The following is a 13,918-nucleotide window of genomic DNA, read 5'->3' on the forward strand; positions in this document are numbered from 1 at the left end:
CGGAAGTGATTCAGAGGGGATCCAGGCCAGCACGAGCAACAAGCAGAAGAAGTTGCCCGTTCTGGCAAAGATCTACAGAGGTACAGGGTGGGTGGGAGGGAGGGATGGCGTGAGCGTGGCGGAGAGGTGCCAACGCCCTCCCATCGAGATGTCGCCCAGGGTGGCCCGTTCCCCCTCCCCTACCTTATGACGCCACTGTCTGTAAGAATATTACGGCATTATCCCTCTCATGCTATAACAAGACACCTAAACTAAGGCCCAAATTGTGTAACCTGTGCCTAATGATAGGCACCTATTTTGGAGGCGCCCATCTAGATAGGCGCCTATCTAAATTGACCAACAAGCTCAATTAAGGTTTTTAATCAGCATTAATTGAAACTTAGGTTACAACCCGATCTAAGATGGCCGCTGCATCTCTGCTGCAGTGAGGACGCCGTCGAGATTTACTCACAAGCAACAATGCCGAAGAGACGGGGCAGGAACGTTGGAGGAGCCTCCTGGCGACCCTTAACCCCTGTGGTTACTATTGACGATTTTCTTCGGCACCTACAGCGGGAGCAGGAAGAGTCGGGAGCCAGCTCGCTAAGGACACCGCCGGAGAGTAGTGCGGTGGTGAGATCCTCTGGGCTTGATGTTACTCTTAGCCCCGACGTCAGGACGCCACCCCTTCAACCGACGCCGCAGGCAGCTAGCTCTCCACGGGACCAGAATGCACCCGAAGATGTAGCTTCTTTGTGTCCAGAGGCTGTTATGGAAAGCTCGCCGAATAGAACAACGCAGAGTGACATGCTCTCTCTGCCAGGACCTGCGACCGGGACAACGGAGGTTGAGGGAGTACAAGACCTTACTGAGGTAAAACTGATTTCAGAACAGTCTTATACTACACCATTACAACTTTTCTCTCCTACTAAACCCCCAAAAGTTACACTTGAAGCACTATGGGACTTGGTAGTAAATTTGGGGAATTCCTTAAATCCTCAAATAAAAAGTTTGGACAAAGAATTAAAAGAACAGAAAGGAGAAATAAAATTGATAAAACAGGACATATCTCAGTTAAAAACAGAGACACAAAATACATGTGAGGAGCTAATATCATTAAAACAAATCAAGATTTGTTGGTTAAAGATAATATAATACTCAGGAGGAAGCTGGAAGCTCTGGAGAATAATGGCCGAGCTAACAATTTGAGAATTATAAATTTTCCTAAGATCTTATCAACTTCCCCTAAAGAAATGGTGAAAAGGTATTTTATGGAAATATTGGAAATTCCTGAAAGCTCTTTACCTCCTCTTACAAGAGTGTATTATCTTCCCACCAAGTCCCAATCCAAAGAAGAAGAAAAAATTGAGGAATCCCGGGATAGACCATTGAACATTTCCGCAATTTTGGAACAATTGGATAGAGAATTGGCTGTTCCAGCCACTCTCTTGCTGTCTGTGGCCTTGGCTCCAGACAAGGATTGGATATTAAAACTTTTCTTTAAAAATAGGTCCAAGGACTTCCTGGGATAGCACATTCAGATTTTTCCTGATGTCTCTAGAGAGACTCAAAAGAGAAGAAAAGAATTTCTACTTCTGAAACCTGGAGTGACTCAAATAGGGGGTATTTTCTTTTTGAGATATCCATGTAAATGTGTAGTTAGATATTTATCCTTGAAGTACATTTTCACAGAGCCATCTCATCTGATAAGTTTTCTCTCAGGGAAACGTCTTGAGAAAGGAATAACAGCGCCCAAAGAAGGTTAGCTCCCTGCACTGTAGTAGACATGGTTTTCCTGTTAACTCATTTGACTTATTTTGTTCTACTCTTTAAATCTTGGATCCAATTATTGAGGACTAGTGTGCGATCAAATTAGATCATTATTATTTCATTTATGTATTTTTATTTTTAAATTTAATTATGCATTATGATATATTTCAATTTTGGAAACTTAGTTTATTATGTTTTTGTTTGCATTTTACTGTACAAGATGTATATGCTTGGTAATATTATAAAATTCTATAAATACCGTATTTGCCGGCGTATAAGACGACTTTTCAGTACCTTAAAATCCTCCCCAAAGTCGGGGGTCGTCTTATACGCCGGGTACTGTTTACATCACAGTTCTTCAACCGCCGGTCCGCGGTGCCGGTCCGCAGAAAATTCCTGCCGGTCCGCACAGGACCGGCGAGATGGACCCGTTAAATTTTCTGCCCCGATGGTGTTTGCAGAAATCTTCTGTTCCTCCCAGCCTTGGGCGATCAAGACAGGCGGTCATTCCCTCTGTGAGTCTCGCCTATGCGGAAACAGGAAGTTGAAACAAAATAGGCGGGACTCAGAGGGAAGGTCCCGACGTTTGCAGCCTGTCTTGATCGCTGCCCCTGCTGAGTCGCCGAAGAGGGCCGCGGGGAAAGTGCAGGCAGAGAGAAGATGGTCAGCGTGCGCGGGGAGGTCAGCGTGTCGATTGGGGCCATCAGCAGCGTTTGTGCTGAGTCTGCCCACGTGCAGGATGCGGCGGGTAGGGGCCTCCGACTCGTCTTGGGCGGCTGGGCCTGCGGTGCAAAGCTGTTTTTGCCGGCTTGGGGGTGGGGGGTCGCGAATCGGAAGAAGGGGTAGTCTTATACGGCGAGTATATAACAAACTCTATATTTTAACTGTAAAAGTTGGGGGGTTGTCTTATACGCCCAGTCGTCTTATACGCCGGCAAATACGGTAAATAATAATAAAAAAAAAAAAAATTGAAACTTAGGCACCTATCAAGATGAAGCGATTCTGCAATAAGGCGCCTCTATAATTTTAGGCGGCTTTCAAAAAATTAGGCACTAGGCATGTAAGGCGCCTTGTTGCAGAATCGCTACTCTTAGCGTGCTTAAGTGCTCACACTGGCGCCTACCTTTTAGTTGTGCCTAGAGCTGGCCTATTTCATGGGCGCCTCCAAAATAGGTGCCGCCACCCAATTTTACTTGAATCGTGCTGAACAGTGCCTACTTCGGCGCCTACCTTTTGGGCGCTTCTTATAGAATTTGCCCTTAAGTGCCTGTTGAGTGCTTAAATTTACAGAAGAGTGGGAGAGTGCGGCGCAGTGGTCGAGGCTACGGCCTTCAATCTCATGCTGCTTCTTGTGACCCTGGGCAGGTCACTTAATCCCCCCATTGCCCCAGGTACATTACATAGATTATGAGCCCACCAGGACCAACAGGGAAAAATGCTTGAGTACCTGAATAAATTAATATAAACAGTTATGAGCTCCAAATAAAGAAGAATGCTAGCATTTATGTGCATAAGTGTACACTTACAGAAATGGCAGTACTGTGCTTAACCTCTATTCTGTAATTTGATTTGATTTGATTTCTTATATACCGCTATACCGTGAGGTTCAAAGCGGTTTACAATGACGATAGATTAAAGATACATTAAAATAAAATAAATAAAAATGGTACTTTGGATTTCCCTAGCGGTCCCGAAGGCTCACAATCTAGCTAAAAAAAATCTAATTAAATCTAATTAAAAAGAAAAAACCACAGATTCACCTAAAACTGTAATCGTGTGCAAAAATGCCATAGCATGTAATTGTCAGACGGCAGGACCAGCTGAAGGTATGGAAAAGGTGAGGCACTGGCTTTGGGACCAAGCCTCAAAGGCACCAAAAGTCTGCCTCACCTGCTCGCCTGCAGGGTGTCAGGTCAAAAGCGCACCGCGACAAAGGCGCGCCCAGACAATTGAGCGCAGCGTGGAGGTGCGCGCCGCTCAAAATTACTGTTTTTACGGCTCCGACGGGGGGTCATGGGGGGGAACCCCCCCACTTTACTTAATAGACATCGTGCCGCGTTGTGGGGGCGTTGTGGGGGGGTTTGGGAGATTGTAACCCCCCACATTTTACTGAAAACTTCACTTTTTCCCTGTTTTTAGGGAAAAAGTTAAGTTTACAGTAAAATGTGGAGGGTTACAACCCCCCAAACCCCCCCTTAACACCGGTGCGATGTCTATTAAGTAAAGTGGGGGGGGTTCCCCAACAAAAACCCCCGTCGGAGCCCCTAAAAACAGTAATTTTCAGCGGCGCGCGCCTCCGCGCTGTGCTCAATTGTCCGGGCGCGCCTTTGTCTTTCGCGCCGTTGTCTATGAACCCGCCTGCAGTGGCCCAAACCTCTATCCCTGGGGCTGGGGCTGGGGCTGGAACCCCTCCCTCCCCACCCCCCGATTTCTCAGGTCAGCCTCCCTTTCCAGCCTCCCTTTAAATGCAGTTGTTTCCTCCTGAGTACCAGCAGCATGTCCCCTAACACTACCTGCACCAGCTCCAGCATCTTTGCTCTGCTGTGCACCTGTGGAAACAGGAAGTTACATCAAAGTGGGAGTGTGTGGTGCAGTGGTTAGAGCTACAGCCTCAGCTCCCTCAGGTTGTGGGTTTGAATCCCGCACTGCTCCTTGCGACCTTGGGCAAGTCAATCCCCATTGCCCCAGGTACATTAGATAGAGTAGGAACCCATCGGGACAGATAGGGAAAAATGCTTGAGTACCTGAATAATCTGTAATCCGCATAGAATTGTAGGATATGCGTAATAGAAGTTATTAAAAAAAAAAAAAAAAAGTGGGGCCCCCGGAGGTGATTGTTGCCACTGAATATCCTCAGTTAGCACTTAAGCTATAGTCAGCTAATTCATGGGCAGTCTGGGGAAGTAGTCAGCACTTATGCAGTTAAATGCCAAAATTCAGCGCTTAAGTGCATAAGGTAACCGCATAGGACCGCATAAAATGCAATTCTATCTTTATGCGGTTCACCTTATGTTGTTAAGTGCTGAATATTTCACTTAACCGCATAAATGTTATTCGGCCATGTATGCTCAATTATTCCTTGCTGGTGCCTGGACTTGGTCCGGAATTGAATAGCTGGGGATAATGCCAGGGGTGGTAAAAAATAAAACCACTGACTCCTACTGGCTGAATACTTAATCCATCATAAGCATTGCAGTGAGTAATAAGTCAATACACCTGTTAGGAAAACTAAGCTTCTCTCTCCCAGAGAACTCCGTTCCTCAGATAAGCTGCTCTAGCTGTACCCTTCTCCTCCACTGCCAATTCCAGACTTCATTCCTTTCATCTAGCTGCCCCCTATGCAAGGTTAGGATAATATCCTGATCTGATGAAGGAGGTTAAGGCCACTGAAAGCTAGTCAAGATATGCATTTAGTCCAATAAAGAGGTATCACCTTTTTTTTCACAATTTTTGCTTTATTTTTATTTCTTAGCCTTTCAAGTGAACTTACATGGCCACCACACTATTTCATCCTAAATTTAAAATAAAATTTTTTGTCTACCTTTGTTGTCTGGCTATATGATTTTTCTAATCATGTAGGTCCCAGTCTCTGGTTACTGCTTTTCTATCTGAACTCTCTTTCCAGGGTCTCCTGTCCATTTGTATTTTTTTCTCTTCTTCTGTCTCCTTTACTTCCTCCACTATATCTCTCTGACATTTATCTTTTCTTTTAAGCATTTGTACTATCCAATCTCCTTTATTTGACTGTCTACCTGCAGCTTTCAGTTTTTTTCCACTTTCTCTTATTCCCCCTAGTCTTTCATTAATATTTCCCTCTCTCCCCTGCCATTCAGCATTTCCTCTCTGTCTCCCCCCTGCCATGTAGCATCTCCTTTCTCTCCATTGTCATATAGTATCTTCTCTCTTTATCGTATTCTCTTTCTCCCCGCCACCCATTATCTTCCATCTGTCTCCCTCCTGCAATCCATTATCTCCTCTTTATCCCCTTCCCATCATCTAGCATCTCCTCCCTCCACTGTCCAGCATCTCCTTTCTATTTCTGCTCTCTCTCTCAATTCAGCATCTTCTCTCTGTCTCTCCTTGCCAGCCAGCATTGCTATACCTCTCTCTTTGTTTCCCTCCCCTCCACCATCCAACATAGCCTCATCTTCTACTTTCTCTGTCTCTTTTCTCCCAAAACCACAATGGTCCCATCTGTCTCTCTCCATGTATTATGGCCCATCTCTTTTCTCTGCCATCTCCTCCATCTAGCATGTGTCCATCTTTCTCTCTTTGTTTTTCTTTCCCTCCCAGCATTATCCAATCTCTTCCCCTCCCCCAGCATCATCCCATCCCTCTATATCTCCCCCTCATCCAGCATTGTCCCATCTTTGTTTCTTTTCTTGTACCTATCCTTCCCCTCTCCCTCTTGCTGCTTTCCTGGGTCTATGACAGCAACAGAAAAAAACCAAGAAAGACATATAAAACTATTCCCATGTGGGCACTCTTGGATCCAACCCAGTAACACAGGAAGTTTATGTCAAAGTGGGACTGGTAGAGCTTGCAATGGTGCACACAAGAAAATGTTCCTGAGCATCTTTCCTGATTTTACCACTGTTGCTGCAGACCCAGGAAATCTGTGGGTCCAGCGGAGATGGTAATGAAAGAGTGAACAGGAAAAAAGGGAAGGTCACAGATGGGGCTGGGGAAGTTTACTTTCCTCAAGCTTCTTATGGGGTACAAGGTCAGAAAAGAAGGAAAATGAAGAGTTAAAGAAGGAAGTTAAATGATAAGTTAAATGAAGAATTAAAGAAGGAAGAGAAAGAGTTAAAGAAGGAAGAGAAAGGAAAGAAGAAAGAGTTAAAGAAGGAAGAGAAAAGGAAAGAAAAGAAGGAAGAGAAAGAGTTAAAGAAGGAAGAGAAAGAACCCAAGGCAGAGAAAGAACTGAAATAGAAGTAAATGGAGGAGAACAGAGACAGAAAAATCAAAAAAGAAAAGAACCAATAGAGAATGAGAAAAAAAGAGGCTAAGACAGAAAAGTCAGAGCAAGCAAAGGAAGAGAAAATCGGTGTAGCCCAGGGTTATGGACCCCACCCTCATTCCTCTGCTTCAGCTTCCCTAAAAGAGTAAATGACCTTTAGCCTAAGGTGCAGAGTCAGCTAGGCCTTAGGTTGTCAGCACATATCATCACAGCTCATTAAAAGGAAAGTGGATTGATAAAGATGAGTGACAGTAAAATTTTACAGTGCAGATGTCTGATAGTGCCTGAAAAATCACTGCTCTTATGAAGACTCTTTTTAGGCTTGCATCAAACCCTTTAACCTGTAACCCCAGGGTCATCACCGTTTCCTCTCTCTGTTTCTCTACATACATTATATCAGACACTGTTAAAACCTGTAGGTTATTTCTTTTTAATATTACCGAAATCTTTTGCTTCCTTTCTGACCACGTTTCCAAAAACCCTTATCATAAGACCCTTACTGCCTTGTGGGCCCAAATCACTGTTGGTCCACCCCTGCCCTGAATGAGCTAAATCTAAAATTTATTCTCTTCCCCCTCCCCCCCGCTATGACATATGAAACCCTAAGCTAGCACTACTATGTAGGACAGCAGTTTAATGGGATATGATAGAGACTTACAAGATCATGAAGGGCATAGAGAGAGTAGAGAGGGACAGATTCTTCAAACTTTCAAAAAATAAAAGAACAAGAGGGCATTCGGAAAAGTTGAAAGGTGACAGATTCAAAACCAATGCTAGGACACCTGGAATGCGCTTCCAGAGGACGTAATAGGGCAGAGTACGGTACTGGGGTTTAAGAAAGGATTGGACAATTTCCTGCTGGAAAAGGGGATAAAGGGGTATAGATAGAGGATTACTGACTAGGTCCTGGAACTGTTGGGCTGCCGCGTGAGCAGACTGCTGAGCGCGATGGACCTCAGGTCTGACCCAGCGGAGGCACTGCTTATGTTCTTATGTTCAATTCCACAATGGACCATCTTGCACATGGGTATACAGTGGTGCCTCGCATAACGAACGCCTCACACAACGAACGCTGCACACAACGAACTTCATGTCTTGATTCACACAACGAACTTCGTTTCACACAACGAACTTCACACAACGAACTTCGTTTCACACAACGAACTTCGTTTCACACAACGAAGTCGCCCGAGCTGCCAATGTATTGCATCCTTCCGCGCAGGCACTGCAGGCAGTCGTTAGTCACTGCGCTTAACTGCCCTCTCTCACTGTATACAGTCGTCCTTTTAAGATAAACTCAATATTTTTTATAGATCATGGCTTCTAAAAAAAGCAGGAAGGTGATTTCTGTTGAAATGAAACGGGAAATAATTAGAAGGAGTGAATGTGGGGTAAAACAGGGTGACCTCGTCAAAGAGTTTGGCCTCAGCAAGACCACCATTTTCACCATTTTGACAAATTTATCTTTTTTTTATGTCATCTTAGCATATTTTATGCTGCAGAACGAATTATTTTTTTTAACATGTATTGTTATGGGAAAACGCGTTTCACATAACGAACTTTTCGCATAACAAACTTGCTCCTGGAACGAATTAAGTTCGTTGTGTGAGGCACCACTGTATAAAAAAACCTCAAAATGTATATTGCTTTGTTCCTTAGCTGAGACATTTCATTTGCAGTGAGTTTTGCTTGCTGCTGCATTTACGTCTCACTTCCTTATAACCTGCATAACCCCTCAAATTCTAATAACGGTGCTTTGAATTGCAAGTGCAAATTTGGGCAAGTGCATATCAAGTTTCTTAACAAGGAATTATTAGCGTTAATTGGTTTTCATTTGAATTTATGCGTGCAAATTTAGGCACATGATCCATGCCTAAAATTGACATATTGTTCAATCTTCGATGACTTATTTTTCTTAACATGCTCACATAGAGAATCAACAGTAATACCGATAATATTTTTACTCTAAGTTCACAAGCCATTCATACCAGCTTCCATATCATTCTTCAGAGCCTCTACTGCTCAAATAAACTTTCATAGCAGTGAGCTTTATGTGTCAGATCGTCATTGGCTCAATATAATTTATAATGGTCTTTTCTATTTTCCAAGTTTGGTGGGCTGAAATCTTACTTCTCCAGACATTTGTCAGACAATATATTTAAATGAGAAACAGACAAATGGTAATTTTTATTTATTTATTTTTAATTTGCAGTGCTGCCAATCTTCTGGACAATAATCCATTCTCCGTCGGCACTCAGTTAGCTGGAGGAACCCCGAATCCTCTCCTCCCATCTCCTGCCAGCGTTCAGCTCGCCCAGCTTCAAGCCCAGCTCACTCTTCAGAGGTTAAAACTGGCCCAAAGTGCAGTGACGAGCAACACAGCGGCTGCAACCGTTCTGAATCAAGTTCTCTCCAAAGTGGCCATGTCTCAGCCACTCTTTAACCCTTTGCGAAATGCCACCATGCTTAGCACTCCTCATGGCCACATTGGTGGGCCTCAACTTGGACCTGCAGTGCCTGGTACTATATTCCCAACTGGAGGAATGCCCTTTCCTGCCCCAAATCCCTCTGCAGCACCAAGAGTAGGAACAGGTGTGGGGCATATTGGGAACATGCCAAATCAGACGCCAAGCACTGTTCCTGTGCATCCATTTGGAAATATGATGCCCCAAGCATCTGGTCAACAAGCTGTTGCAATAGGCCTAAATGCAACTGGACCCTCACCTGCTACCAGTGGGCCTTACGAGTTTAATAAATCAAATGCACCTAGCACTCAGGTATATCTGGCTAATGAGGAGCAGTGCAATCAGCATGGTTTCATGCCTAATGTGTCCCATTTAGGACCCATCTCAGGAACTGCACCTGAAGGCTATTTTGGATACCTTAAACCTGACGGCCAACATGGATTTCCAAAGAACTGCTATATGCCTAATACCACTGGGAAGCATGCAACAGGCATCCAACCGCCAGCTTTCCCAGGTGACCAAAATATGAACGTTCACCCACACGGGAGCCAGAAAAGAGAGCCAAATTCAGTGTCACTCAAAATAGGTACATCCGGTCATTGGGAAAACACTCTCAACTTCTCCACCCCAAATAAGCCTGGTGTCTTGGCCAACCCCGGCATGTGGTCAACGACGAATCAACAGTACGAAACAGGAAATGATCTGTACAATCCTGAAGAACCAACAAGTGACACAAGGTTTACCCCTGCTGGTCTGCCAGCTTTCAACAGTCTTAACAAACAGGGAACTGCTAATTCCCGAATGATGCCAAACAAGGAACAAGCCCAGAATGCACCTGTTCAACCCCTTGAACTAAACGACTTTAGTGGCATACAGCCTGCACATCTTCCCCATGTCTGCACAATATGTGGCAAAACAATCTTCAACTTACCGGTAAGTGTGCTATATGATATCTCTCTATTCTTTAAGTAAGGATGGGAGGGGGGGGGGTCATAAGGTGTTTAATTGCCATCATTTTCTCTGTTTCTAACAGCCTCAGTACTAAAAAATAATTTATAGAACTATGCATATACTTGGGTTGATTATATGGTATATTATGTTTTTTTAGAATGATTTTACCTCATCTAATGTAATAAAATGGTAAGCCGCGCATGCGCGTCCGTTTGCGTGCGTCCGTTTTCCGTGAGCTGTAGCACACATAGGAAGTGCGCATGCATGGTTTACGGTCTGGCCTCACAAGGCAAGACAAGTTGATGTCGGCCGCGGCGGCTGCTGGCCGCCCGAAGCTCGCTCTCTCTCTTCCCCCCTCCAGGCGGATGTCGACCGCGGCAGCCTGAGTCGGATGTCGGCCGTGGCGGCTGCTGGCCACGGCGGCTGTCGGCGGCTGCAGGCCGTTAACATAAGTAGGCCATGCAGTTCAGCAGGAAGGTATGGGGGGAAGGAAAATACTGCACAGGGAAGTGGGGTGGGAGGGAAATGCTGCAACACATGGAAATGGAGGGGCAGAAAAGGGGTTGATGGACAGGGGACAGGTGCTGATGAACAGGGAGGAGGCAGAAAAATGAAGACAGGCCTACTGCTGGACAGGGGGAGCAGGAAGGAGGTGATGATGGACAGGGGGAGGTAAAACAAAGGGAGAAGGGCTTCTGCTGGATAAGGTGAGCAGTGATGGAGTGGTGGAGGACACAGGGGAGGTAAAAGGAAGGGAGAATGGACAGATAGAAATACAGAAAGCAGCTAAGGAGAGAGAGAGAAAAATAAAGACAGACACACACACATATATTCTAGCACCCGTTAATGTAACGGGCTATAAGACTAGTCTGCAATATTAAATTATCCTTCTTCTCTAACTGTATCTTTTCTTTGGTTTTAAAGTAGTAAAGGGGGGGTGGCTGTATAGCCAAAAAAAAGGTCAATAGTTGTTTTTTTTTTTTTAATTTAGTAGTAATATTCCTGGCCTGGTGGTATCAGGAACCCGTTGTATTACTGAGGCATCCTAACCTAATGTGTTTGAGTGTGTCATCTACTTCCTCTGTAGAATGTTCAGTTATGTGGTATTGATGGGCATAGTAGTAATTTTTTTGGGAGTGTAAGTCTTTAATATTAGACTATTTCCTTTCTTTCTACTGAAAGATGGAAAAATGTTACCTGATCATTCAGTAAAGCTGAAAGGTGTAGACGCCAGTGTAATTTGGGAGACACTGGGAGGCATTGCCCACTCGTGTACCATGCAAGGCAAGGAAAATTTAAATTAAATCAGTAATTTAAAGAGAGGGTAAGGTTGGGCAGACTGGATGGACCATACGGTTCTTTATCTGCCGTCATCTACTATGTTACTATGTAGTAAGTGTGAGAAGTGGAGGGAGACAGTGCTGGGGGGGGGGAGGGAAGTATGAAATCTGGTTATAGGGTGATAAAAAGGCAGATAAGATAAATAGAGAAAAATGAAACAGAAGGGTAAATATCAGAGATATGGAGGAGGAAGGAAGGAGAAAGGAGGAGTGATTTTCAGGGATTTAAAGAACTTTATACCTCCTTTTTCACCCTTCCTTGAATGCACACCTGCACTTTATATTTATTTGCATAAGAAATTTATTTTGAAATAGGGGAACTGAGGGTTTATGTAGACCGTTTGTCTGGTGCTAGTCACCTATGAACACCTGCCCGGGGCTATTTATGATTCGAAGGGTTGACTGAGCTCGTACTGAAATCCCATTATCTCCATTATTTGTATAATTTAATTCTTGCTAAATTTAAACTGCAGGTGTCATTCTTGTCGGGAGTTAAAGGGTGGAGTTTTTTTTTTTTTTTACCAATTATTCTGGTTTAATTTAAAGTAATGACATTTATAAGGCTTTGAAAAAGTAAATTCCTATATTATTAGCTACTACTTTACGTATTTATTGCCTCACTCAAGCTTTAAGCACTGCATATAAATTACTATTGAATGACTCTTCTTTTCAGCAGTTGGAAGAATACAGTTCAAGTATGTTTTATTTTGCTGACTCGACTATAGAACTCTGTGGAGGAGTAGCCTAATGGTTAGTGTGGTGGGCTTATGACCTTGGGCAAGTCACTTAATCCTCCACTGCCCCAGAAACAACAATAAAATAAATAGATTGTAAGCCCAGTAGGGATAGAGAAAGTACCTGCATAGAATATGTCAACTGCTTTGATTGTATCACAGAAAGGTGGTATATCAAGTGCATGGTCCTGTAGCCTTCCATTGGAACTGTGGAATGTTCAAAGCCATCTTCGTTTCGTAGAGCCTATGGGGCTCATTTTCAAAAAATCTAGATGTTCAAAAGACGGCATAAACTGGCAGTTGGACATCTTACTAGTCAAAATGTCCAAGGGGGGCATTTTCGAAACTGACTTTTAACATAGTAACATAGTAAGTGATGGCAGATAAAGAACCGAAAGATCCATCCAATCTGCCCAGTCGTGCATACTCTATAAATTAATGATTTAATTTAAAATGTCCTTTTTCTTAGATATTTCTGGGCCAGAAACCCAGAGCTCTGCCTTGTACTATGCTTATGTTCCATCTACTGGAGTCTCCGTCAAAGCTCACTCCAGCCTATCTAAACCATCCAGCCGTCGAAGTCCTCCCTAGCCCATCCTCAACTGAATGGCCATATATGGGACACAGACCATGCAAGGCTGCCCAATACTGGCCTTAGTTCTTAAATATATGCCCATTATTTTCTGATTAGAGATCGTCTGTGTTCATCCCATGCTTTGTCACCGTTTTCCTGTCCACCACCTCCCTCAGGAGCGCATTCCAGGCATAGAAACATAGAAAGATGACGGCAGAAAAGGGCTATAGCCCACCAAGTCTGCCCACTCTACTGACCCGCCCTATCAAGTCCAAGTGTCTTATTAGGCCTCTGTAGGGATCCCACGTAGATGTCCCATTTATTCTTAAGTCAAGCACGCTGTTGGCCTTGGCCACCTGCTCCGGAAGCTTATTCCAGTGCCCCACCACTCTTTCCGTGAAGAAATACTTCCTGATGTCACCCCTAAATTTCCCTCCTCTGAGTTTGAGCGGATGCCCTCTTGTGGCCGAGGGTCCCCTGAGTAGGAAGATGTCATCTTCTACCTCGACACGACCCTCAACCACCCTCTCTATAAAGAAGAATTTCCTAACATTACTCTTGAGTCTACCACCCTTCAACCTCAAATTATGCCCTCTGGTTATACCATTTTCCTTTCACTGGAAAATATTTTGTTCTACGTTAATACCTTTCAAGTATTTGAACGTCTGAATTATATCTCCCCTGTCCCTCCTTTCCTCTAGGGTATACATATTCAGGGCTTCCAGTCTCTCCTCATACATCTTATGTTACAAACCTCCTACCATTTTCATTACCTTTCTTTGAGCCGTTTCAAGTCTTCTTATGTCCGTTTGCCAGATACAATCTCCAAAATTGAACACAATACTCCAAGTGGGGTCTCACCAACGACCTATACAGGGGCATCAACACCTTCTTTTTTCTACTGGTTACGCCTCTCTCTATACAGCCTAGCATCCTTCTGGCAACAGCCACAGCCTTGTCACACAGTTTCTTTGCTTTTAGATCTTCGGATTTTATCACCCCAAGATCCCTCTCCCCATCTGTGTATATCTCGCCTCCCAGCACGTGCGACTCCTGATTTCTAATCCCCAAATGCATTACTCTGCATCCCTTTCAAATATAATATTCTTTCTCACCAGATTCTATCGCGTGGTCTCCCCCTCCTT

At 44.1% G+C, this 13,918-nt stretch overlaps 1 protein-coding gene across 7 annotated transcripts in view; it reads left to right on the forward strand.

The window, feature by feature from the left end:
• The window catches only part of RBM20 (RNA binding motif protein 20), a 225,321-nt gene that overhangs the window by 124,890 nt on the left and 86,513 nt on the right, over nt 1-13,918 (forward strand). For all 7 annotated transcript variants that reach the window (XM_033943604.1, XM_033943609.1, XM_033943605.1 and 4 more), the window contains exon 2: nt 8,922-10,107. In XM_033943604.1, coding sequence (XP_033799495.1) covers nt 8,922-10,107 — 1,186 coding nt within the window. The remainder of the gene's footprint in view (nt 1-8,921; nt 10,108-13,918) is intronic.

This window comes from Geotrypetes seraphini, chromosome 4, assembly GCF_902459505.1.
Source record: "Geotrypetes seraphini chromosome 4, aGeoSer1.1, whole genome shotgun sequence".
Lineage (NCBI taxonomy): Eukaryota > Metazoa > Chordata > Amphibia > Gymnophiona > Dermophiidae > Geotrypetes > Geotrypetes seraphini.